At 35.7% G+C, this 27,737-nt stretch overlaps 1 protein-coding gene across 4 annotated transcripts in view; it reads left to right on the top strand.

Annotated features, from left to right (window-relative positions):
* ALG5 (ALG5 dolichyl-phosphate beta-glucosyltransferase) overlaps positions 1-27,139 on the top strand; it is a 42,289-nt gene extending 15,150 nt beyond the window's left edge. For all 4 annotated transcript variants that reach the window (XM_070239582.1, XM_005601149.4, XM_001496358.7 and 1 more), the window contains 4 exons: positions 10,591-10,650; positions 15,892-16,043; positions 24,513-24,598; positions 26,933-27,139. In XM_070239582.1, the coding sequence (XP_070095683.1) occupies positions 10,591-10,650; positions 15,892-16,043; positions 24,513-24,598; positions 26,933-27,048 (414 nt within the window). In that variant the 3' untranslated portion in view covers positions 27,049-27,139. The remainder of the gene's footprint in view (positions 1-10,590; positions 10,651-15,891; positions 16,044-24,512; positions 24,599-26,932) is intronic.
* The last annotated feature ends 598 nt before the right edge of the window (positions 27,140-27,737 follow it).

Below are 27,737 nucleotides of genomic sequence, written 5' to 3'. Positions count from 1 at the left end.
GAATATAGGGGGTTTAAAGTAAAATTAAAATGGGCTTTACCTGTAAGTTACCTATAATTTACGTATAAGTTTTAAATTGTTTTTTTTTCTTGGTGTGAAATTCGTGTATACAGTCCTACAGAAGAGCTAATCATTTTATTACAAACATTCACTGATTTTCTGAGATTCATTTGACACTTATTACTACTCTGGCCATCTCCCTTGATTTTTAATTGTTTCTACCAAAGTTTTAATATTTATCATGCATATTTAGCTAAGGCTTTTATTTAAAAGCATAGACTGAGACTTCCAGGTAAAGATGTAAAATGAAACTGGATCACAGAATCTTGTTTTTGATGAAACAAATAAATGAAAACACAAGCAGAGGCCGACCCCATGGCTGAGTGGTTAATTTCATGTGCTCTGCGTGGGCGGCCCAAGGTTTCACTGGTTCGGATCCTGGGGGCGAACCTGGCACTGTTCATCAAGCCATGCTGAGGCAGCGTCCCCACATAGCAGAACTAGAAGGACCTACAACTAGAGTATACAACTATGTACTGGGGGACTTTGGGGAGGAGGAGAAGAAGAAAAAAAAAAAAACACAAGCAGCAACCACTCAAAAAAGATTATGTGCAACTTATGCCATAACTTCAAAAAGTGGAGGTTGACTTTCATTCAGTATAATGCATTTGAGATTCATCCAAATTGCTGCGTGTATCAATAATTTGTTCCTTTTAATTGCTAAGTAGTAGTCCATTGTGTGGGTATACCACAGCTTGTTTATCCATTCAACTGTTGAAGGACATTTGGGCTGTTTCCAGCTTTGGCAGTTACAAATAATGCCACTACAGTCATGTGTGGCTTAACGATGGGGATACATTCTGAGAAATGCATCGTTAGGCAATTTTATCGTTGTGCAAATATCCATAGAGTGTTCTTACACAAACCTAGATGGTATAGCCTACTACACACGTAGGCTATATGGTACTAATCTTATGGGACCACTGTCGTATATGGAGTCCATCGTTGATCAAAATGTCATTATGGAGTATGTGACTGTATCAATATTCATGTAAAGAAAAAAGTGGAGATTGAGGAAAGAGAAAATCCTGGTGCCATTCCCATCTTTTAAAAGCCATTTAGAAAAAGAAGATGAATTTACCAAATTCTGAGCTTTTTACCAAATACTCCTGGTCTGGAAAGAATCAGACTGAAAGAATGAATAAGCACCCTTGGACAACATCAAACAATACACAGTATCCCTGGATTTCAGCAGAAGCAAGAAAAATTGCTGAGGCTCACCGTTTTCGGGGCTTCAAGCTAAGTTTGGGGCACAGATCCATATGATTAGATCCATTCCTCAGAGGAGTGTCCCCTTGTACAGGACAAGACCACATCTCACAACAGCAGGGAACCCAAGTGACCCAACAATGCTACATAGAGCTCAAGAGATAAATGGCAGCTACACTAACCTATTACTACAAAAAAAGAATTAAAGTTTCATACAAAAGAAAGATAAACCCTGTCTGAAAGCCATTATAATCCAAGGAAAAGGGTAAAATTACATGAGAATATTTTTGCTAAGGAAATAATAATTAATGAAAATAAGCATTCAGCAACACAAATTCAGGCATTTGAAGGTGAGATGACAAAACAACAGAACGATATTAAAAAAGAAGTTACAGAACTAAGGAAGCAAAATTGAGTGCTACAATAAGATCAATAAATAGAACTACCCATGAATGAAATAGACCTAATTTAGAACTGTTTTTTATTATTATATATTTGTTAAAATAATCCCTATTCATTATAGCAAAAACCAAATAAAGTAAAACACGACATATAAAACTCATTAAAGCAAAACTCCAAACAACAGAAAATTTAATATTACAAACCCTCACCTCATATCCTACTTCCTAGAAATCAGTATCTATTTAATTTCGTGATTTGTGAAGTATTCTATTTCCCCCTCCACCATCACCCACTCCCCCTTTCTTCCCAGCAGTGTTTCTTTAGAGATACTAAATGAATTAATTAATATAGTTCTTAAAAGAATTAGTTCTGAAAATATCCCTTTTACCTGTGCTATTCAACACAGTAGGTACTAGCCACGTGTGGCTATTTAAATTTAAATTAAAATTTCAGTTCCTCAGTCTCACTGGCCACATTTCATATCCTTGTAGCTTGTAAGCTACCTTATTGGCTCACACAGACATAGACCATTTCCATCATCACAGAAAGTTATGTTGGACAGTACTGCCTTATACTCTGATACAAAATTATTATTGGATATGTTACATGTTCACTCTTACTGAAAAAGTATGTCTTCTTCCACCTCTCGCAAAATCATGATAAGCTAAAAGAAAAATCCAACTGCTGAAGTTTTTGGGTTTGATTTCCTACTTCCCCCGAAAGAACCCACAGAGACTTGATAGATGTTGCTCCCTCATTATCCCTGTAGCTGGGGAGCCATGAGTCGGGGGGCGGGGTGGAAGGTGTCAAATTGTTAGCAGCTGACTTTATGTCATCCTCTGGTGGGGCAAAGAAAAATTAAATGATTTAACCAAAATTAGGAGGTAAACCAAACAATAAACAGGAAAAAAATCTGATCCTTCCTCTTGTAAATCCAGTTCCCTTTAAACTACTCTGAAAAGGAAAGGAGTTCTGATGCCATCTTTTTTCCTTGTCATAATTCAGTTTACTGCGTTGTTACTGTAAATGTTGCGTTTTAAAGAACTAACTCATATGATTAAGCTATTAATTCACAGCCTTGGTCTGTAGCACCTCAAGGGAAGCCTGATTATTTAAGAGGATCACAACTCACTTGAATTAATTGGAACTCAGTTTATTAAGAGTTTTTATCAATATGCATCATGTAACACTTTTTGGAGGAAGTGGAAAGGAGGCAGATAAATGATAGGCAATTAAAGTTCCAAAATCCATAGTCTTTGGATCGACCCAGTGAAAATTATTTTTGAATCAGGACTCCTGTCTACTCATGATTCTCACAAAGCTTATAAAGAGTCATTGCTCTCAGAAAACTTATATTCTGAAGCTAATGTGCATAGAGGAATTAGAAACTTTTTAATTATCTAATTCAGGTGTTGGCACTTTTTCTATAAAGGGCCATTTGGTAAATATTTTCAACTTTAAAGCCATACAATCTCTGTTGCAGCTACTCAACTCTGTGGTTGTAGCACAAATACGTAGATGAATGATCATGCCTGTGTTCCAGTGAAACTTGATTTATAAAAACAAGCAGCAGGCCAGATTCAGGCCACGGGCTGTAGTTTGCAGACCCTTGATCTAATTTAGTCACTTATTCACTATTGGAAACTTTTCACAACCACCAAGTGATCTTTCAGTGCCTGTTTGCATAGCCCTGGTGATGCCCAAGCAGCCCTTCCATCCCAACTCAGTTATAAAGTTCCTCTTTACATTAAATGCACGTCTGTCTCCTTTTGGTGGTTCTAATTTTACAGCTACACAAAACAGTCTACTTCTACTTCTTTGTGACAGCCCTTCAGAGCGTTAAAGCTGTTTTCCATGTTTCTTCTCTATTTTATGCTGTCAGTAGTTCTTCCAGTTTGTAAAGAGCATATTTCTTTTTCTTACCATCTTGGTCATTTTCCACTGAAGATGCTTCAGCTGGTATCGATCTGGTCACCACGTTACATTTTTACCTCATACAGCCAGGTCTTTGTCATATGTGTTGCCATTGAACCTTGCCTCCACATCCCTGTACTGGTACGGTTGTTATTTTTATTTCTGTTTTTCCTTTGCTTTGTTTTGTTTAGGAAGGAAAGTGTGGCTCGCTACTTATCCCTATTAAACATCAGCACGTTCAATTTCAGTTTCACAAGGTGTGGCTTCTTATTCTATCTTTAGTACACTTGCTCTTGCCTTCTCAATTCATGTAGGCCACAGATTTGATAAGCATGCATTGCATATACTTCCTTAAGCCCTGATAAAAATTGACTAGAATAGTTCTGAAAATAGTGAAACGGGAACATGGGTTTCAAAGTAGCTGAGTTCTATAATGACTCCACGACTGACTCACTAGATGGCAGTAGTTCACTTAAATATCTTCTACAGTATTGACGGCTTCTAATGTTTGCTTCTCAGCGGATTTTATTTTTAATTGCAACAAAAAGAAATTTGCTGCTGCTTCTTACTTGGATTTCCTCTTAGAGTAGCCAGGTCATATATTCTGGTCTGATTATTCTTATATGATGAACTTAGAAAAACTGCCTGTAATTCCTTCTCTGAAGATAATTGTTCTTTTAAAGTTTTAAACTAAATGTACATAATTTAAGTAGAGCTATGTACAATAAACAAGTAAAAGAGATATTTACCTTTAGTTCCAAATATTTTACTTGTATTATCTTTTTTTTTTAAGTGCAAAACTTTCTCCCAGCTTTTCAACTTCCTAACCAGTAGTTTTTCTACCCTTCTAATAAAATTATGGTTGATTTTACAGTAATTTTTCTAAGTAAAGTATATGATGATCACTTGTTTAGTGATTTAACTATTTGAAATAGAGTCAAAAATCCGTGAACAGGCAACATAGATGACAAGAAGTCTGTAATCCATAATCATAGGATAGTTCCTCAGGCCATGATTTGTATCTTAAATTCTCATTTAGACATAGTTCCAACAAACTTAGTTTTCAGGTTTTTAAGGCCACAAATGATTAAAGGTAATGGATATTAAAGAGATATGGAGTAAAATTACATTAAGAAAAACTATAGGAAACAAATATTAACCACGCACACAGCTCAATCTGGAGTGATTGCTAACTAATGACCCTGCATGTTCCTGTATCTTCAACCTGGTACCTTGGCTAAGTGCGGTTTTGGTACACCAGCATTTCATGTGTGTATGTGTGGTTTGGTTGTTCCTTAAATAAAAGAATAACAATTATGTTTCCCCTTTTTTGGACCACGCAGGCAGGTCTAAGAACCTAGTCTATTTGTTTCACCCTCTCAATACGTGGGTAGATGACCAGGCTTCCAAAAGAGATCCCTTGACTTCCCAAGTCATTCGTTTTATAGACCAGGTAGTTACACAAGCATTTTGCTGAAATCTTTGTGAAAATCAAACAAAGGAGAATGCAAAAATTAAAAAGGCAGGCTTGAAAATGTAAAAAAGTGGTAGACTGTACATAATAAAACTTCAGGAGAGTCTGTCTCAGCAGATCACAGTGTGTTTCCCAAACTAGTGGAGTCCAAGGGCTGCCTGTCAGAGCAGGTGTTCAAAACCAACGAACCGAGTTTGAAAGTGGATCTCCCTTAGAACAGGGAACAGCAGACTTTTTCTGTAAAGGACAGAGAGGAAACACTTTAGGCTCTGTGGACCATGTATGGTCTCTGTTGCAATATTCTTCTTTTTTTAAAAACCGTTCTTGGCTCATAGGCCATCCAAAAACAGGCAGCAGGCCGGCTTTGACCCACAGGCCGTAGTTTACCAGCCTTGTTCTAGAAGATTGAAACCTTGATTTTAACAACCATAATTTTTTCTAACCACAGAAATTTTCATAAATTGTATATCCTTGTGATTGTCGAGAGAAAATACTCTTAATTTAAAAGGCAGGGAAGTAATAAGGTACCTTTTCTCAAATAAAAGGAAACAAAACAGATATTGCCAAGTTTATCTGTTGAGTCTGTGCAGATTGATACAAAGTTTTTTTAGAACAAGTTGGAAATATGAATCAAAAGCTTTAAATAATTCATATCCATTGACCCAATTTTGAGAAATTTATCTTAAGGGAATAATTAAGAATGTGTATAAAAATAAATTTTCAAGGAGCAGTGTTTTTTAATAAGAGGAAAAAACTAGAAACAATTTAACATGTCCGATATTAAATTACACTGGTTAAACTCATTATCATATAGGATGGCTATTCATTATACATAATTAAGTGAAAAAAGCAAATTTTAAACATCTGGATATATATGGATAAATCTATCTATATATGAAATAGTGTGTTAACATCAGTTGTCTGGATGGTGGGATTATGGGTATCTTTTCAGATTTCTTTTTAGATTAATTCTATTGTTAGTTTTTAACAATGAGCCTATATTGCTTTTAAAGAAAAAGGGGAGGGGTGATTTTTTTTAAATCAAAACTTTATTTTTTATAATAAATAAAACTTATTCTTCACTTGGTAGTTTGCTTCATATACCAAGTTTTCCGTTTCTGCCCATATTGGCTGAATATGGCTAATTTTACTATTTACTTTTTTTTTTTTTTTTACTAATTTCTAAATTTTTTCAACTTTGTTTCTATAGCTCTACCTTATTTGGAAGCATGTTTGTCTTTTGGAGTGCCCTGTGCCAATTTCCATTTCAATATGTTTCTTAACTTTGGATGTGGAGTTTGAATAGACCTAGTTTCAAATCCCATGCAGACTGGGGCAGGTTAATCCAGGCATCTCAGTTTGCTCATCTCTGACATAAGGACAATGAGCCCAAGTTCATAATCCTGAGGAAATGATCAAAATTTAGAAATCTATGTTAACCGTTTCGTGTGTGTTCAGCACTCAGTAACCGTTACCTCTAATTATTAACATTAGTCTGTGATTGATTTTCAGAACTAATTGTAATGTTACTGTTTATAATTGTTAATCTACATTGGACTTTCCTAGTTTTTCTAGTCTATTACTTCTCTCCCATGAATTGTGAGAAAACACTTAACTAAAAAAGTGTTAGGAAAGAGAGATTCTAATTAAGCATTTCTTTCTAGAATAGAATACAGCACCAGTTTTTCCACTTTTAAAAGCCAACTGTCATAGCAACTAAAATATTCATTTTTTAAAACAATAAGAAATTCAGCTATACTCTGAAAGAAGCTTAGAAGAAAGAGACTCCATGTCTACGTATATATTCTAATATGAGCAGTTTTTAAAACAAGAATATCCTTCATGCCTGAAGAACAGCTAACTGTTCTAAAAGCTACTTAGATGAATTCCACCTGATACTGAGATCACTATCAGGGATTCAGTTCTTACAGCAGAACTCCAGATACACAAAACCCGCTTTAAAAGCTTTTAGAGGCTTATGCTGAAAGAAAAGGAGATTTTAAAATGAAAGCTTTTGCTTTTGCTTTGTTTTTAGTTTAATTAAGTGGTATTTTAACTCTACTCAGTCTCTGAAAGGTAGAAGGATGTCCTTCTTTATCTATTGCTCAGTAATGCTACTGCTCTTTTTGGATTCAAAGTTAAAGCTTATTCGCCATATATGATCTGAACTTTTAACGTGGTTCTCCTCTAAGAAAACCCTTCTCTCCCTTCCTGAGCAAAGTACCTCTGTCAGAAAAAGGGAAGAAATTATTCTTACTATTAAATAGTACGTAAGCAAAGAGATAACAGATAATTTCTAGAAGAAAATATAGATGGCTAATAAAAATTTCCCGGAAGTTTACCTTTTTATTTTTAAAAAAAAGTAAATTAGATCATGTGTAGTTATATTTTTCTGTTATCAAATTAGCAAATTTAAAATGAGAATGATTAGAACTGACAAGGATTTAATGAAATAGTCAATATCATACCCAATTAGTGGGAATGTAAAGAGCCTTTTTAAAGATTAATTTGGATCCTATACATTAAAAACATTCATATTTTTAACTTAATATTCTACTTCTATGACTTCTCCAAAGAAAGAAATCCAAAATACAGTTGGAGTTTTATATCAAAGATATTCTTTTAGGCACCTTTATAATAACATGAAATTAGAAATCATCAACACATAGGCAAAAAATGAAAGTATGTGTGGTTATCTGTACAGTGAAATATTGTATTGTCCTTAAATCGGCACAGGAAAGAAAGACCAACGTGCAGCACGACTATGACAAGTTCTTGCAAAATAAACCTGAATCTTATCAAGCCTCTAACTCTAACACCCAGTTCACAGGAAATGCAGAGGACGGAGGAACATGTTAAATGTCACCAGGGGGGTCAAATCAGCAAAATTCAAAACCTAGGAAACTCTACAGGATAAATTCCATTGTTTCTTTAACAAATAAATTATAAGAAAAAAACTTAAAAGACATAAGGGGGAACCCGTGGATAAAAGAAATACCAATCAATTTGTATGGATTTTATTTGGCTCTTGATTGAAACAAACTGGAAACATTACGAGATAATTGGGCAAATTTGAAAACTGACTATATGTGATGGTGTTAAGGAATTATTAATGTTTTTGGTATGATAGTGATATTATAATTGAAATATATATCAATTTATAGGATGCTTAGAATTTGTTTCAAAATAATCCTAGGTTGGGTGGGTGGTAGTGAGGGGCTTGTTGATAATTGTTGAATCCAGGTGGCGGGCACATGGGGCTTTATTTTCTTATTCTTTCTACTTTTGGGTATGTTTGAAAATGCCTGTAATAAAAAGTTCGGAAACAATGAACTTGAATATAAGAAAACTTTAGGTTATTTTAAATGAAAAAGAGCATGATACACATGACTAAATTTTAGCTATGGTTTTTTAAATGCAGAGGGAAAAAAGTACAAAAAATAGACAAGTAAATATACAAAATTTATCAGTGGCTGCTTTTAGGTAGTGAGATTATATGTGACTTCTCTCTTTATAATAAAGTTTTGTCATATATATGTAAATTTATATTCTAATTTTTTTTACAATGAACACGAATTTTAATTATTTTGGTGAATGATTCAAAATTCAAATAGTATTAGAAGATATACAGTGAAATTAGCCCCACCCTTCATTTTTCAGTCAACCAATTACTCCTAGAAGTAACTAGTGTTATCCATTTCTTATATCTCTATCTGGAAGTTTGTATATGTATTCTTTATTTAATAAAGCGCAAACCATAACATTATACACTGTTCTGTTATTTCCATTTAACAATATATCTTGGAGATTGAGCTGTATATATACATCAAAGCGCTTCTTCATTCTTTCACAACTTCATAGCTAGTTCCTTTGGATAGACATACAAGTTTGCTGCTTCAAACAATGAAATGATTAACCTTGCATGAATATCTTCTTACACATATGCAAGTTTATTTTTAGGAAGACTTCCCAGTTGTGGAATTGCTGGGTCAAATTATATGTATATTTGTAATTCTGTTAACAGTTTTCAAATCATTGTCCATATAGTGTGTAGGCACAGTACGGTAAAAACTGCTAGGTTTTATTTGCATTGCTCTTGGTATAAGTGTGATTGAGGATCTTTTCAGTTGTTTAAGAGCTGTTTTTACTTACTTTTGTGAACTCTCTGTCCATAGCCTTTGCCTCTTTTCCACCTGAGTTGTTGAGTACTTTTTTAATAATTTGTAGAAGTACTTTGTGCATTTTGGAAATTAGCCTTTTGTCTGTAATATAAATTATCAACATTTTCCTCCATTTATTTTGTCTTTTAATTTTTAATATGGTTGAATTTTTGTTGTTTTGCCACACAGCAATTTTTTTTATTTCAAATTCATTTATTCTTCTGGGTTTTATGTACTTGTGCCTTCCTTGAGATCAAATTATTTCTATTTTACCCTTAAATCTTCAATGTATCTGGAATATATCCTTGTCAGCATGCGGCTTGGTTTCCAAATGGCTACCAGGACACCCCACAGCATTTATTCATTGATCTTTTTCCCACGGGATTTAAAATGTCATCTTTATTGTATTTTAAGTACCCATGTGTGTGTGTTTGTGTTTCTGGCCTTTCCATTCTGGCCCATGCATTTATCTGTTTACATTCCAGTACCTTTTTAATTATTGTAATTTATAATATGTTTTTAAATCCTCTGGAGCAAGTCCTTCCTCGCTCTTAGAATTTTCCTGGCTCTTCTTGGTTCTTTATTTTTCAATATTAACTTTCAAATCAGCTTGTCTAGTTCAATGAAAAATTGTTTTGGTATTTCTATTGGTATGGCCTTGAAACTAAAGATTAATTTAAGGAGCACTGACTTTTTAATGCTGTCGTCACCTGCTGTTGCCCACGATCATGGTGTGCCCCTCTGTGTGCTGTGTTGTTTTGTTTCCCTTGGTAGCATTTACTTGTTTCCTTTGTTTAGATCTTGCTACGTTTCTTGTAAAGTTTATTTCTAGATTTTTCTTTTTTATTGATGTTGTAAATGTTGTCTTTTCTTCCACTTTATCTTCTGATTATTGTTTGTACATATGAAGGCTAAAATATTATATATATATTCATTTTGTTCCCACTCATCTTTTCAAATTCTCTTATTGTTTGTAGTAGGTTTTCAGTTGATATTCTTAGATTTTCAAGATTTTAGTGATTATGTATAAAATCATACCATCTACAGATAACCCTTGTCTTTCTAATACTATTAATTTTTCTTTCTAAAAAAGTATACTTATATTGATATAGTATTTTTAATCAGAAAAATCATTTAAATATGTGAATTTTGAAGTAATACATGCCTCTTATATTTAGTGTCCTCTTAGTAAGTGCAATTAGGCTTCTTGAAGCTGTAACTATTCTGAACTCCTCAATAAACCTTTAAAGATATTTAGTCTTACTTTTTTAAAAAATCATTTTCTAAAAAATGAGATATTCACATTGAAAATAAATATTTTTATTAATGATACATAAGTTTTGAAAAATCGTTTGATTTTGTTTTCTTCAGGGTCAAATGGCTATTGCATGTGGATCTCGAGCTCATTTGGAAAAAGAATCAATTGCTCAGGTGAGGCTCATTAACTGGCAGGGGTCAGCAGTTTATTCCTGTTTTACATATACATTAGCACAAAATAAGCTTTCATACTTAATCTCATAAAAATGAGGTTCCTTTCAAAAGAAAAGAATTTTTTTAATTTTGGAAATTTGTGAAGAATTGGAACATTTAGGAATTGATTTTTTCTTTTAATGAGTTTACAGAAGGATGTAGACTTCACTTTGACTTAGGATGCAAGCAGCTCTTTTTTATTTTTTTTTTAAGACACAAACAGTCCCCATTCAGTTATAATATATAACAAACTTCTAAATGATGCATTTTTGAACCTATCAACTGCCTTTAGTTTTGTCATACTTGCACACTTAGATACTATATTTTGTTTCATTCAAAGTTTAAATTCTTTTTTAACTTTATTCCTCTTACAAAAGCACTATACCTTAAAATTTGACAAGTTGTAACTGCCCTTTTTAGGATATAAAAAAAAATCACTGAAGGGGGCGCCAGCCTGGTGGTGTAGTGGTTAAGTTCATGCATTCTGCTTTGGTGGCCTGGGGTTCGCAAGTTCGGATCCCAGGCGCAGACCTAGCACTTCTCATCATGCCACACTGTGGCGGCATTCCATGTAAAATAGAGGAAGATTGACACAGATGTTAGCTCAGCAGACGATCTTCCTCAAGCAAAAAGAGGAAGATTGGTGACAGATGTTACCTCAGGGCCAATCTTCCCCACCAAAAAAAAAAAAAAAATTCACCGAAGACATGAAATTCTTCATTTTGTAATTTGTAGATTAGGCTAGAAAAGCTGGAGTAACTTGAAGGAAAAAATATATTAAGGAATTATTCTATGCAATTTTTTTTATTTGAATCATTTTTTCACTTAAAAATGTTGGTCTAGTGTAACAAGCTCAGTAATTGTCCATTATAGTCTCTTTTTTTCTTTTCTTTTGGTGAGGAAGATTGTCCCTAAGCTAATATCTATTGCCAATCTTCCTCTTTTTGCTTGAGGAAGATTGTCCCCGAGCTAACATCTGTGCCAGTCTTCCTCTGTTTTGTATGTGGGACACCACCACACTATGACTTGATGAGTAGTAAGTAGGTCCGCGCCTGGGATCTGAACCTGTGAACCCTGGGCCACCAAAGCAGAGTGTGTGAACTTAACCAGTACACCACAGAGCCAGCCCCTGTCCATTATATTCTTAATGGTTCATCTAGAGTGGTCAAGTAGTTTGAGAATAAAGCCATATTTTTCAGTGCAAGGTCAAAATTATTTGGGGAGGTTTTTTTTAAATACATATTTCTGGGTCAGTCTCAGCCACGCTGAATCAGACTCTAGGCATGGGACCAAGAGTCTGCATTTTTAACAATTTCCCAGGTCACCCTTATGCATACCAGAGTTTGAGAACCAGTGGCATAGAAGATTTAACCTTTTCCTCAATGATTCTGAAATAAGATAAGAAATTCTGATTTTTTTATAAAAAATATACTGATGGCAGAGTCATAAAACCTCTTAAGGATTATGCTCACATGTGGAAACACAGACTCTCCTTTTTTTTGATAAATAAATTATTTTAACATCTTAAGCATCTGGTCCAGTATTCTATATTCCTATGGACTCTTATTGGTATTTGAAAAAGTTTAATCCCATAACCATAGAGGATATCATACTCCCAGGAATTTAAAACTGAAAGAGAGTTTAGAGATTAACTAGTCCAACTTTATTACTTTACTGATACACAAGGGATAAGGGATAAGGGAAGGAAAGTGTATGTCCAAGATGCTCAGCACATTATTTATCGTTACACTAGCAACTATAAAATACCAAATTCCAACACTAGAAAATATAGATATTTCCCCTGGCTGAAATGTCACGCAGCCAGTAAAACAGATGATAATGGAGACTACGTAATCACATGGGAAAAATACCTAAAATATTAGGTTGTATAAAAAAACAGTATTATATTGTAAATACAGTATAATTGTGTAAAAATATCTATGCAAACGAAAACACAAAATAGACTGATATTAATTTCACGGTTGTGTGATTGAATTTTTTCCTTTTTTCAAATAATATATTAATAGGGAAAAAAAAGGATAATCTACTTGGTGAAGGAAAAAAGATAGATTGAAGAAATAGGAAGCAGTAATTAGGAAGCTATTGAAGTACTCTAGGCACGAGATACTTCGGCCCTGTATTTATTGTTGGTGGCAGTAGAAAGCAAGTATGTTGTTCTTTGGTTTTGTTTTTAATGGTGTAAATTCTTTTCAAATAGAACATCCATTAGTTGAAAACTCTTTGAATTTTTCTTAGAATAGTATTCAAATAAGACTGCTATGGTCTAAATCTTCTTTTACCTAGTACTGCTTTTAGCCACACATCAAGGGATCTAGCCCAGGATCCACATGTTTATAATTTATCTTGTTATCCATCCATCTGTTCCTCCATCTCTAAAACTTAGTGATTGATTTAGTGCTTTTTGGACCCCATAGAGTTGGCTACTACTCTGTAGAAAGAAAGGATAAACTGATCTACTGACTAGGGATCAGCAGTTGTCTACTGCCGATGCTCAGTAGGCTTGTAGTTCAAGTTCAAATCCAGATGATCCTCGTAGAGCCAGACCTGTCTTAGAGACGCTCATCTCCAAGAGGCAACACATCCATCTGCCACATGTCCAAGAAACTGCGGCATAGCCTTCCTTTTCTGAGCCACTCAGGTTTTCTCTTAATGTGCTTGCATGGTGATCAATCTGTGGACAGTAAAAAAATTATGAAAGAATTAATCAGGATAGTAAACAGCAACTTCAATAGTTTAACCCTGTAGTTTTCAGTCTTATCTTTGCTAGATACGTTTATACACATTCTCAGTTAATCCTGCCATCTGTTGTACTGTTCTCTTGGAAGATAAACATGACACAGCCCCAGTGGAGTCCTTTAGCATCCATAAATGTGTGCACATCCCCATGTGTTCTGTATAACAGTTACAACAATCATGTGGAAATTGTCTGGGTATTCTTAATTTATCACTTTTAAAGGACTTAAAATAGAATCCATTACCATTTGTTTGATGTCTTCAGATTTTCTTTGAAGAGTCTTTTCTTAAGTCTTGGGACTTCTTTGAACTTCTGACTTTAAGATAATGAAATTACCAGTCGACTTTAAATTTCACCTGAATTCTTTGTTTACATTTCATAAACATTAGAGAGATTATTGTTAATATTGAAGTAGTGAATGTCTTTTTTTCATGTTTTTAAACATCTACTTCAGAAATTCATATAGTGCTACTCTATGATTTTGTTAGCTTAGTTTAACTAAATAAGTCTATCCTATAATATGTTTTTAGATATCTTCTAAATTTTAAGGTATTTTGCCAAGTTTTAAAATTTAAAGATCCTCTTTTTGTAGTATCTTGTTATGCTTTTAAATATGTTGGAAATCAAATAAATTAAGGTTTTCATGTGAACTCCACATGTTTCTGGTTTTTCAAAGATAGCCATTATCATAAAACAAGCAAAAATCTTGTATTAACATGCAAGCAAAAGCAGTTGTAAATATTTTTATTTGGTAACTAGTAAGCTCACCTAAATCACATTAAAAATCATTCTAGGAGAATATAGGTATTATTTTTCTACCTTTTAATTTTTATTTTTCTATCTTTCAATTTCTATTTGTTCTTTTCTAAGCATAAATACTCTTTTGGAGGTTTAATCAGTCAACCAGTATTTATTGGAAGTATTTTATATGGAAGGCACTGAGCAAGCTGTTGTGAGATTCCCAGAGTATTTTAAAATGAGGTTTCTGCCCTACTTAGAGAGGTAAGACATATTTACATCAAAACGTAACTAATGATTCTAGATAATAAGAAGTGCTAGATGCTTTCAAAAAGTTTGTTTTACATACTTTATAGATAGGTATTTTATTCTTCCTTCCCTTCCTGCCCTATTTAATACACAAGTGAAATTGTAGTCGGGAGGTTAAAGTGAGCTTCAAGCCTTCTTCCTTTATATTAAAAACATTTATTGAGTTCCTGTTACTTTCTGTGCCAAACACTTGGCTAAAGGCTTTAATATTATCTCCTGTAATCCTTATAATAACTTTATGAGGTAGGCATTTTCATTCCTATTTTATAAATGAGGAAAGTGGGACTTTGAGAGTTGAGGTAACTTGCTCAAGGTCACCCTGCTAGTTGTTAGTGGAGCCGGGATTCAAATAGAGATCTGCACAGGTCAGTGGCGTTTTTCTACTATGTCGTGTCATCGCTGGTCAGTCATGGTTCTGCTCAGTAATGATAGAAAAAGCCATGTGAGTGAAGAACAGTACTAAAGATTACAATTATGAAAAGCAAAATCCAAAAGGAGGAAGGGACCTCTATTTAATAGTATGAGACATTAAATGTTCTCCGCAGACTCTGAATAGGTTCCTTATGTGCATGTATCACGTGGGTCTGTTACCTTAGTTATAAAAAATGTTGAGATTCCTATCTTTTTTTAATCCTAAACATGAAAGTCTTGAATACAATGATAATGATCTATTGTTACTATGTTTTAAAGTTTGCAATGTTTAATGAATAATGGAATATTATGTCCTGTTACTACTAATAATAAAATTAATTACTAATGACAGCAGTGAATACTCAGAATTAAAGACTACTTAAGTTTAATATCCAAAGTATTAAAGAACTTATATTTAAAATATATTTAATCAGATATCTGTCTTACCTAATTAGAGAGACAGGGTTTTTGCTTCAAACTTCTTTCTAGTCTGTAACTTCCGTGACACTCTGCTGTACCTCTTTTATCAATATTCTCTTTAGCTAGGTATCAAACTTCAGGTTCAAATCTTAGTGTTTTGCTTTTGCAAAATATTCTGGTAACTGTCACCTTTTTTGAAACTGGAATATATTTTGGGCAGAGAGGCACAAAATATGTAGGTGAATGAGATGTTCTCCTTGCTCATGGCAGCCCAGAACTGCTGTGGTATGATTCTGGTAGGTTGAGGCCCTGACCTCTCACCGGTACTGTGCTGCTTCTTGTCACTCAACCACCAGGACGTGAGTAACTGCTTCTCCAGAGCCTCCGTCCGCTCAGCAGTAGGCATCCTCCCCCTTTCTGTATAATGCTTTGCCAGTGAAGGGAATGGAACAGTGTGTTCATCGACCAGTCAATTAAATATTAAAATGCAGTTGTGTACAGGCCAGGTGATTTCAATGTCTCTGTTATAGATAAATGGAAAAATCATTTCTATTTTGTCTTTGTTTCAGCGTTCTTACTTCCGTACTCTTCTCATGTATGGGTTCCACTTTCTGGTGTGGTTCCTTTGTGTCAAAGGAATCAGGGACACACAGTGTGGGTTCAAATTATTAACTCGAGAAGCAGCTTCGCGGACGTTTTCATCGCTACACATTGAACGATGGTAGGTTCCTCACCAGCATGTATGTGGTATATCTTATTATACAGAAGGTATTCCAGGTCATGAGAGGCAGCCCTGTGTTCTCACAATGAACCTCCAGATTTAAACAGATTGACATTTTTATATGTAAACTTAATCTGTGCCTTTATCCTTTTACTGGGTTGGATCTTATTTTGAAAATGTCAAACCAAACATAGGGTATAAACTTATGTATTCACCTTAATTGTAGACAGTATAAATTGGGAGGCCTGAAAATATCCCCTTTCCTTCAGCTTTGTTTTTTTCCTTGAAGAAAAAAGAAAAAGAGAAGGGTACCCATTTTCTCTTCTTCCCTTCCTTTTATAGGAGTAAGTTCGCTCTCCTGCCTAAGAGCCAATGCTTTGACCTCTGCATCCCCTTCTACCTTCTAAGAGCCTAATCCTTTTGGCTTATTTTCTCTCTTGTGTCTGCAGCCTTTTCCCCTCAACCACATCTTGCCCATCAGTTCTTGAAACAAGTTTAAATTTCTCTTGCCATTAAAAAAACCCTCTCCATTGATACCCCAAACACCCCTCCAGCTCTAGCCCTCTCTCCTTTCACAGCAAACCTTTCCTTGAAAGAGTTGTCTATATTCAGTGTCTCCATCTTATCACTTCTCACTCACTCCTTACCTACCTTACTATGGATTTTCCCCCATCCCTCCATCTAAACACCTCGTTAACCCCATGTTGTTAATCCCAGTGACCATGTTTAATATGACCACTTACTATCTTAATTAACCCATTGGTATTCAACACTTCCCAGCTCTCTGTCTTGAAATATCCTGTTCCCTCAGCGTATCTTTATCCTGGACCTCACCTCAGCTCTCAACCTATTTAATGAATAACGCTGTCACACAGAAGCTTGAAACCTTGGGGTCAGCCCCAACATCCCCCACAGCCCCTCCATATATCCAATCCATGACCCAGTCCTGTTGATTTTAGCTTTTATGTCGCTCCATTTCTCTTCATCTTCACTTCCACCATCCAGGACATCATCACTTCCTATGCTTCAGCCCAAGGGGTCTTTTCAAAAATTAAAAGTGATTAATCAAATGCATCTCTTCTGCTTAGAATCCTTCAGTGGCTTCCCATTGCCTTTTGGCCCCTTCTGTGGCCTTGACAGGTGTACTGATACACAATATCAGCACTGATTGCATAGTCTGGCCCACCAGAGTCTCCACATGCAGATTCTTCCCTTCTCACCCCGACCCCTCAGCCTCTCACCTTCTCCTTATCCTTCAGGTCTTCCCTAGGACAGCCTGGCTTCACTCTCCAAACTAGATCAGACGCCCCTAATTGTATACTGTTGCAGTACCATAAGCCTTTCTCATAGCACCTATCACATCTGTAGTCTTTGCTTATTTGTGTAATGTTTCCTTTTCTCTGTTAAAACATAAGCTCCACAAGAGAAGAATCCTATGTGATTTTGTTTACTAGTATATTCCACTATCTGATAGCGTGCCTGGCCCATCGTAGGTACTCAATATCGTTGAAAGAATTAATACTTACTCTTAGTCGTGGGCTCTATGTGAATTCTTTTCATGGTGGGAATCTGCATAATTATTTCAGTAGATGTTCATTTTTGTAGTCTCTACAACTTTCTTGCATCTATTTGCAAAGATCTATAGTCTCCCTAGAAATAGATATCATATAGCCCTCCAAATAACTTTAAAGAAACTATAATTTCAGAATGAAAATTATCATTCAAACATGTTTTTCAATCTTTTTTTCCTAGATTAAAAAATTTTAATTAATGTATATTTGGTCTTCAGATTCAGACATGTTTCTATTATGTTAAAGAATAAAACATCCTGATAGTTAATGGACTCCAAAATGAGAGAACCTAATTTAAGAAGCCACTCTTGATGCCTTCCTCTGCATTGGGCATTGAGCCATCAGCCGTTACGTCTAGAACTAGGGTTCTCTGCAGTTTGAAAGGAAGGATTATGAAATGGAGTACATTAGGGTTAGGGTGATAACTTAAAAATCATGAAGTTTCCTTGTCAGGATTGTTCTAGGGCTGCACTGTCCAATATAAATATAATATGAGACACAAATGAAAGCCATACATGTAATTTTAAATTTTCTAGTAGCCACATTAGAAAGTAAAAAGAAAGATGAAATTTATTTTAATAATATACTTTAAAACAGTATAAAAATATTGTCATTTCATCATGCACTCAATATGAAAAAATATTGAGATATTTTACATTCTTTTCTTTGTACTGTGTCTTCAAGCTACAGTACATCTCAGTTCAGACTAGCCACATTTCAAGTGCCCAGTAGTCAAATGTGGCTCTTGGTTGCTCTGTTGGACAGCACAATTCTAGTGTTTTGGGGTTTTTTTTTTTTTTTAGTTAAAGAACATTTTTTAATTTTTTTCTTCTTTAAATTTTATGTTCATGTGCATGCTTTTTTAGTCATTTATTTTGGACTTGATTGACATGCTATTGATCTGACTTAAAATTTTAGCCTCTTGTATCTCTCGTTAGGGTTTAATTATATTTATTTTGTGCCTGTAAAGGAGAACCACCAAATATGTATGTATCGACTTGATTAGCAGTATACCCTTCACCACAGTAATGTTTCATCAGTGGCTTTTATTGAAACCTGTCTGTTCCTGCACTTAAGTCAAGAAAGACTAAAGAACAGATGTACTTTTTTCTTATGCAGCATAACTTATAGAAACCAAGTTCTGCATTTACTCCTTATTTCCATTTAAGTGTCACCTTAGACTGTTCTTTTTTTTTTTTAAGATTTTTTTTTTTTCCTTTTTCTCCCCAAAGCCCCCCAGTACATAGTTGTATATTCTTTGTTGTGGGTCCTTCTAGTTGTGGCATGTGGGATGCTGCCTCAGCGTGGTTTGATGAGCAGTGCCATGTCCTCGCCCAGGATTCGAACCAACGAAACACTGGGCTGCCTGCAACGGAGCGCGCGAGCTTAACCACTCGGCCACGGGGCCAGCCCCTAGACTGTTCTTTTTTAAGAATTTATTGTAACAGAGATTCATTGAAATTTTTCTCCTAACTTTCAGGAAATCCAAGTCAAGTAGACTTTCTAGGTATTAGAAAACATCAATGAGGACAGCTGAAGTTAAAAGACTATAGGCATCTCTTTTTTTTTTTTTTTTTTTTGACCTTTAATACGGGTTGGATTTTTTTTTTATTATTAAGATTATGATAGATTACAGCCTTGTGAGATTTCAGTTGTAGATTATTGTTAGTCTTGTTGTGGGTACACCACTTCCCCCTTTGTGCCCTCCTCCCACCCCCCGTTTTCCCTGGTAACCACCGATCAGTTCTCCTTGTCTATATGTTATCTTCCACCTATGAGTGGGGTCATATATAGTTCGTCTTTGTCTGGCTTATTTCGCTTAGCATAATACCCTCGAGGTCCATCCATGTTGCTGTGAAAGGACCAATTTTGTCCTTTTTTATGGCTGAGTAGTATTCCATTGTGTATATATACCATATCTTCTTTATCCAATCATCAGTTTTTGGGCATTTAGGTTGGTTCCACATCTTGGCTATTGTAAATAATGCCGCGATGAACATAGGGGTGCAAGGGACTCTTGGGATTTCTGATTTCAGATTCTTAGGATAGATACCCAGTAGTGGGATGGCTGGGTCATAAGGTATTTCTATTTTTAACTTTTTGAGATATCTCCATACTGTTTTCCATAGTGGCTGTACTAGTTTGCATTCCCACCAACAGTGTATGAGGGTTCCTTTTTCTCCACAACCTCTCCAACATTTGTCGCTCTTGGTTTTGGATGTTTTTGCCAATCTAACGGGTGTAAGGTGATATCTTAGTGTAGTTTTGATTTGCATTTCCTTTATGATTAGCAATGATGAACATTTTTTCATGTGTCTATTGGCCATACTTATATCTTCTTTGGAGAAATGTCTGTTCATGTCCTCTGCCCATGTTTTGATCGGGTTGTTTGTTTTTTTGTTGTTAAGCTGTGTGAGTTCTTTGTATATTATGGAGATTAAGCCTTTGTCGGATAAGTGGCTTGTAAATATTTTTTCCCAATTAGTGGGCTGTTTTTTTGTTTCAATCCTGTTTTCCCTTGCCTTGAAGAAGCTCTTTAGTCTGATGAAATCTCATTTGTTTATTTTGTCTATTGTTTCCCTCAACTGAGGAGTTATAGGCATCTCTTTGATGCAGAATTAGAGGCTTGAGTTTGGGTAATGTTAAATACATATATATATATCATCTCCATCTGCAGAACTGTACCTCACCTAAATTCTTTCCATTTAATGTTAAGGTATAATTTGACCTACTTTATGAGTAATTTTAAAAGTGGATTCTTTGAAATGTCCTTCCTTCAATAAATACTTAATCCATGTTATACATTTTTATGATTTAAAGTCAATAAGACTTATAACAGAAAAACAGTTGTCCTTTGCCCCATCTCCCGCCATCCCCAATCCCTACGCCCTGGCTGTAGCTACTTTCATCTTTTTACTTTGTCTTTGTGGTATTTGCTTTCATATTCAAAATAATGGGTCTGCATAGCTGTGTCCATTTTCCAGTTTTAGATGTTACTTTCCAAAATAGGAAATCAGTGGATAAGTATTTAGTTCTCTTAAACTCCTGTACACCCTCCACACTTACACTCCTCATACAATTTTAAAATAATTTTTGGTCAGATCAGTATTGATTGTTATAGCTGTGTGAAGATAATTCACATTTGGGCTGTAGCATACAGTATGATTATATCACCTTTCTTATCATACTTTTTGTTTTCCTAGAGATAATAAATATCTGGAGGTTCTTTTGTTCGTTTGCTTTTTTGGTGAGGAACATTGGCCCTGAGCTAACATCTGTGCCAGTCTTCCTCTATCTTGTATGGGGTTGCTGCCACAGCATGAGTTGATGAGTGGTGTAGGTCCACACCCAGGATCCAAACCCATAAACCCTGGGCCACCGAAGCAGAGCACACAAACTTAACCACTGCGCCCCCGGGCTGGCCCCATATCTGCAGTTTTGTATTGGCCTTATTCTCCTGTGAATCTGTCACTTACTCACGCTCACACTCCTTCAGGAGTATAAATTCTTTCTCAGTATGATCTGACGCATCAGATTATGCGCCAGTCTGATCCTTTTTTCTTGGGGACATCTCATGGGCTCTTTCTAGCTGTTCTTTGGCCGGCTGCACAGCTCCTGTCCTCGATCTCCTTTTCCTTGGTTTATACACCTGTTTTAGTAGAACACGTCCTCTGTTAAACTTGCTAAAAATATGAGAAGGAAACTTTGAGACCTCGCATGTGAAAACTTGTCTTTATTCTACTCTCACACTTGTCTAATAGTTAACTGGAGAAGGAATTAGAGGTTGGAAATCATTTCCTCGGGATTTTGAAAGCCTGGCCCTGTTGTCTTTGGCACTCACTGTTTCTGTGGAGAAGTCCAATTCTGTAGATAATCTGAATCCTGCTTCTTTGTCTGTGGCATGCTGTTTCCATCCCCCTCTGGAAGTTTGCTTCAGTGTTTTAAAATTATTCAGAGACTTATGTGGCCCTTTTTCATGTGTTTTCTTGGGTACTCAGTAGGCCATCTAAATCTGGAAACTCTTGTCTTTTAGTTCTGAGAAATGTTCTTTAATCATTTCTTTGACAATTTCCTCTCTCCCTTTTCTCTCTTCTCTCTTATAAAACAGATATGGAACCTCCTTACTGATCCTATAATTTTATCTTCTCTCCTCTTTTCTATTTTTCTTCTTTTGAGAAGATTTCCTCAATTTTATCATTCAGCCCTCCTTTTGAATTTTTATTTCTGCTATGAAAATTTTAATTTCCTACAACTCTTGTTTTCCAATATTCACTTTTAAAAAAAAAATCTCTCTTTGTTTCATGACTACTATATCTTCCACTACTTCTCTTAATGTCTCATTTAAAACTTTGACATTTTCTTCTTTCCCTGCATTGTGTCTGTTGCACCAATTTTTTTCCTTTGTTTTAGTCATTACAGTTTATCCCAGATGTCTTTAGTCTGATACTAAAAAAAGCTCATCAGAAGCTGTGTGCATGGTCAGAGCCTCTGATTGACTCGTAGATTTCACTACAGATTGAATAGTGGGGCCATTTTGTGTAGGAAACTCCTAACTGTCGCCACCTTTTGGGCTGGTCGTTTTCACTAAAATGGGATCCCTCGGTCTCCTGCCTAGGAGATATGAGCCTGCCTGCCAGCATTCGCAGAATCTTTGGAGGAAAGGAGAATCTCATCTAGATTTCAGTGAGTCGTCCCATCTGCAACCCACCTGCACACCCACTTGCAGGCGTCATTTGAGGCTCTGATTTCTGAGCCTTTGGGCGTTCTGTGGCACCCCTTAACCTGCTTCTAGGCTTCTCCCCCTGCCATTGTCTACTTTCCCTAGTTACCACTTGTCCAACTACTTTCCAACTTTGAAATTTCCTCTTTTACTGCTATCATCTCCTCTTCTCTTTGTTCCTGTGTGTCTGTTCCATCCTTGTTTTAATTTCAGTGGAATTTCAGGAGTGAACGGTCGGGTACGTGTGTGTCTGCTGTGTTTCCCAGAGTCTCAGCGTGCCCTTTCTTCTACAGGAATACATCTGTTCGTGAGGTAACAGCTAGTCCAAGAGCTGAGTAACAAAAGAAAACACGGGGGCTCTGCCCTCCCCACACTTGCAAAAACACATGGAGGCATCTTACTGGAGAATAAGCCTTGTACTGCTTCTCCATAGTAGCATACAGTTCCGTGCAGAAGTACTTGGTATTTTAATTATAATCTTTGCTATGGTAACAGATTGGTCTCTTATAATACGGTGAAGTTTACTGCAATTTTTAAAAAATAAGCGTCTTCATTTCATCTAAAATGTTTAAGGGAAGAAAGATAGAGTAAAAAAAGTAATCATTTAGAAAACAAATAGCCCTTTAAGGGATTTTTTTAATATAAAGTAATGTCAATTAATCAGTGCTTTTTTCCTCCTTTCCTTTCATCATTCTTATGTTGTTTTGTGTCTTTGATAAGTCACTAAGCATATACTGATATTCTTAGAAAAACACTTAATAATCTTGTTCAGATTATTGAATATCATTAGAACTAACTCAGCCCATTAGGTAAATTTTTGTTTTTGTGTTAAAGGAGAGGGTTAAGCACAAGGCTTAATATTCAGATTATCTCCTTTCATGAGTGTCACAATTCTAGTTAACGGAAGTTTCACATAGTCCTTTTAAAAATACAAAGAACACTTTTGTAAATGGTTTATCATCTTAAGTAAATATTTTATTAGGATACGAAAAAGCATTAAGTGTTTTAAAAAATAGTTTTCTCGTTGAATTATCCAAATATTTGGGATTTAAACTAGTTGCATAACGGATGGTGGTGGTATTATGGCCAAGAAAACAAAACTCGCGAATTCAAGTTGTCTTGGATCAGGGAAATCAAACAGAAGTGGGTTTTAGGCATTTTCCTCTCTATGCTAATATTTTAAAACCAAGCCCTGAAAGTTTGAAGTGTGTTCCATGTAGTCTAGAAAGTGAGGGCCTGATGACTCAAGGATCAAAGCAGAACCGTGAAGGACTTGAGCACTTTTAGGGGCAGTTAAAGAGCATGAAGGTTAACAGGTAGTGCTGCTTCTCTTCCTGCGCTTGATGCCAGAGAAAGGAAGCAGCTGGTTCAGAGAACTTTGTAAACAGAGCCCAGGAAAACTTCTGAGTCAGGGAAAGCAGATTTGACCTAAACCGAGGGGCTGTGAGGAGGAAACCTTTCATAGGTAGAAGGAAGGATGACCGGGAATTGAGACTGGAGATGTTTTTAACGGTGTATGTTAGAAAGAGACAATATATCTACTTCCTCTGTATGTATTAGTTATGCCCAAAGAGCATTTCCGACCAGTCTAAACTGGCTTTTCACTTTCAACAGCTGCCAGTGCTGTATTGTCCACGATGGCACGGGGAAGGGCAAAGGAAAAGATGGGGCCCTAGGCACCCTGTTTTTAGAAAAGAACCCTTGATCCTTTGACAGTAGAATGTAATCAAGCAACTCTAAAGTGATTTAGAACATTCTCTCCAAGAGCTCCTCAGAGTTCCGCTTTATTAGCTCTCTGAATCAGTTGAAAATGCTGTCAGTTCTGTACCTTGAGCTAATTAAGGCTAGGATTGCAAACCATGGATCATGAAAATTTCCAGGATTAAATTTGCTCTTGGAGCCCAAGAGGCCATTTTTATCCTTGGGGTTTCTGAGTTGTGATAGAGACAGCATATTTCTCATTTAAATGTTATGCAATGACACACTAAATTATTTTATTTGCCTTGAAGCTCCTGAACTACTTACCTTTTATTTGACCTTATGTGAATCTGACCTTCAGTTTAACAGTATAAGCTTTACATCTGCCATGTAAGCTTCTTTAAAACCTGCCAAGGTAGAGATTTAATTACACTCTATTTGTCTTTTTAAAAATAAATATCAATATATATTCTATTTCAGGGCATTTGACGTAGAACTGCTTTACATAGCACAGTTCTTTAAAATTCCAATAGCAGAAATTGCTGTCAACTGGACTGAAATTGAAGGTGAGTATACTGTTTATGTTACAGCTGATCTTATGTGGGGGTGGGGGAGACGTCAGAAATACAGTTGCCCAATAAAGTCAGCTGGCTTTAATGCTCCCCCCTGCTCCCATCGGGCCTACTCAGCTGTCTTGACTCAGAGAGGCTGTTCCATAGAGAGTACTGCCTGCCTGCTGATCCCCTCCACCCTCCACCCGGCTCACTGCCTTCTCTTTTACTTCAGTCTCTTCTTGAGGTCTTCAGTAGGCCTACTGCTCTGCCCAAGAAATTCAATCAAACTTGCTACAGTAGACAAGATCACAGTAATCTGAGGCTAGAAATAAACTTTATTGTTTGCATCACCTTTTTTTTTTAGTATTGTATTACTCATTGGGTAATTTTAGTATTGTATTACTCATTGGATAATCATAACTCAGTGGGTATTGAGTACCTGCAAACCACTATGCAAAGCTAAATAAGGAATTATAGTTGTTTTTACTCCAAATGTCCACAATCCATTCACAGCCAATTTTTAACTGTATCTGTACATATGTTCAAAAAGATCTCTAAGATCTTTAATAATGTGAAGACGTAAAGATCTCTAAGATCTGTAATAATGTGAAATCTATCATAATTCTTTTGTGGGGCCTTCTAGTAGTGGCATGTGGGCTGCCTCAGTGTGGCCTGATGAGCGGTGCCATGTCCGCGCCCAGGATCCAAACCGGCGAAACCCTGGGTTGCTGCAGTGGAGCGCGCAAACTTAACCCCTCGGCCACGGGGCCAGCCCCTATCATAATTCTTAATAATTCCTGTTCAGAAAAGTGTAGACTACTCTGGCTGTATAGAATTTAAAACATATTCTAGTTTTCTCCTTTGCTTACTTTAGAATGAACCTATATCAGTTAACAGTGTGGGAACAGTTAACAATCATCTGGAGACTTTCAAAGTCACCTGTCCCCCAGGTGAGCATGGCCTCCTCTGGAAAGTCATTGTTGCAGTAAGCCATTATTGCTCTGTAACCTCAGATGTTTAGGGACAGAAAAAGATTAAGAACCGGTCTGGCAATCATACAAACTATACAGTCTAGAACGAATTTAAACCTCTTGGAGTCTTGCTGAATCGAATAGAGTTTACAGAAATTTAACTAATCTCCACAGTAGCAGTATGGATCAAAGGGGACTGGGAAGCAGGTAAAAGGATTGCTCAGACTTGTAGTGATCAACTCTGTTATCTGTCTGTGTTGATCTATGCCCAGCATAGACTCTATGGGAAGATGAAGTGGGGAAAAGTAAAAATGTGTTTCATATTTATATCATTTGCTCATTTGCATTTCAGAGATAGTTGTGTATTATTTTTCAATAACCAGCACTCAAAGAGTAGTTTTGTATTAGTTGTTCCCAGAACCCTCGGCCATATAGTCAGTCGCTCCTCCCTATTAGGGCCATCTGAAATTGTCACAGTTTAGATCCAAGTTTCATTTCACTTCAAGATGTTTTGTTTTTGTTGTTTTTAGAGAAACCACTCACTTCATCTTTGAAGATGTTTAATTCTTTTGTCCATGATTTAAACATAATTAAGGTGGATGTGTTAATTAACTTGATTGTGGTAATCATTTCACAGTGTATACGTACATCGAATCATCACATTGTATACTTTAAATAGATTTCAATTTTATTTGTCAATTAAACCTCAGTAAAGCTGGGGGGAAAAAGAAAGAAAAAGAGAAAGCAGCTGGAGCCCCAATGCTCCAATCTGGAAATTGTCAGTGATTAGTACTGATCTTGGCCATGTCACTTTACCAGCCAGCACCCCAGTTACCTGAACTGGGGGGAGTGGGGTGGAGCTCCACTTCCTACTAAAAAGAAATCCCTCGGGGTCAAAGCAAGGGCTTTTAAAACATGTTCAAGGAGGCAAATCTCATGTAGTCAACTGGGCTTGGCATGTTGCCATTTGGCAATCACAGCACAAGAAGATGGCCTAGCCAAGATGGTATTTATTTTAGCTGATTGAGAGTCTTTGATAGAATTAGAATAAAAATTGGATTTTTGTCTTGGACTTATCTCAAGATTATTAATCCATACTTGTATTATGTGTGGAGGTGTAGCTGATTCTCTGTAGTACATGAGAGACTGAAAAGCAGCGTGTAAAACGTGAAAATTTGTCCCCAAAAGTCATCTTTAAACGTACAGATGGAATTAAATGTTTAACATGCATACACACATAAATACATACATACATTAACAATATGAATAATAAGGTTACCAGAAGCTCACCAAGGTCATGTAGATTGACTTCTAAAATACTATTTTACACTGATATATTTTCTCCTGAGTTTATTTGTTTATTTTTAAATTGCAGGTTCTAAATTAGTTCCATTTTGGAGCTGGCTACAGATGGGCAAGGACCTGCTTTTTATACGACTTCGATATCTGACTGGGGCCTGGAGGCTTCAACAACCCAGGAAAGTGAATTAGCTTATTTGCCATCATTGATTGTGTTCTTATGCATCCGTGTCATATTATTTCATTTGCAATTAAAATTTTAAATAAAGCTGGAATAAACCTATGCCATTGTCTGCCTTTTGATAATGTTAAAGAATTAACTGCCGTAAGGAAAAATTTGTATACACCTTTAGGAACGACAACAAAAAAATGTTAAGGTGTTTGTAAACAAAATCAGATTTTCTTTTGCTTTAGCAATTTTGTTTATTTAGATTATTCTTATGATTCTGAGAAATACAGTCTTTAAACAGAAGACAGAAGCAATTATTCGTACTCTAAAGTGCCTGCATAATTCTCATGAACGTAAATAAAAAGCACAATCATATAACAGTGTTCAGAGATTTAAAAATAAAGTTAGCATGTATTTAAATATATACAAATTCATCGATATTAAACCCATATTTCAATCTATCAAACCCTAGGAAATTGTATGTTAAAGAAAGGATATAGACTTGGTCACAAAGGTATCCACTTTTTTATACAGTCTTACTTGTCTCCTTCCTAATTTTACTTACTTTTACTGCACTTACTCTCTTACCTCCTGTCAATCCTTCTCTCTTGAGTTCATGTTATTAGAAATTAGAAATTCTTTATTAAAAAGAAAGTTTCATAATATTAATAAATGTATTTACTTAGTAACATCAGAAGCCTGTGTTTTCAGA

Source organism: Equus caballus, chromosome 17 (genome assembly GCF_041296265.1).
Source record: "Equus caballus isolate H_3958 breed thoroughbred chromosome 17, TB-T2T, whole genome shotgun sequence".
Lineage (NCBI taxonomy): Eukaryota > Metazoa > Chordata > Mammalia > Perissodactyla > Equidae > Equus > Equus caballus.
Note: the sequence above shows the minus strand (reverse complement) of the source record. Positions and strands in the feature narration are given on the sequence as shown.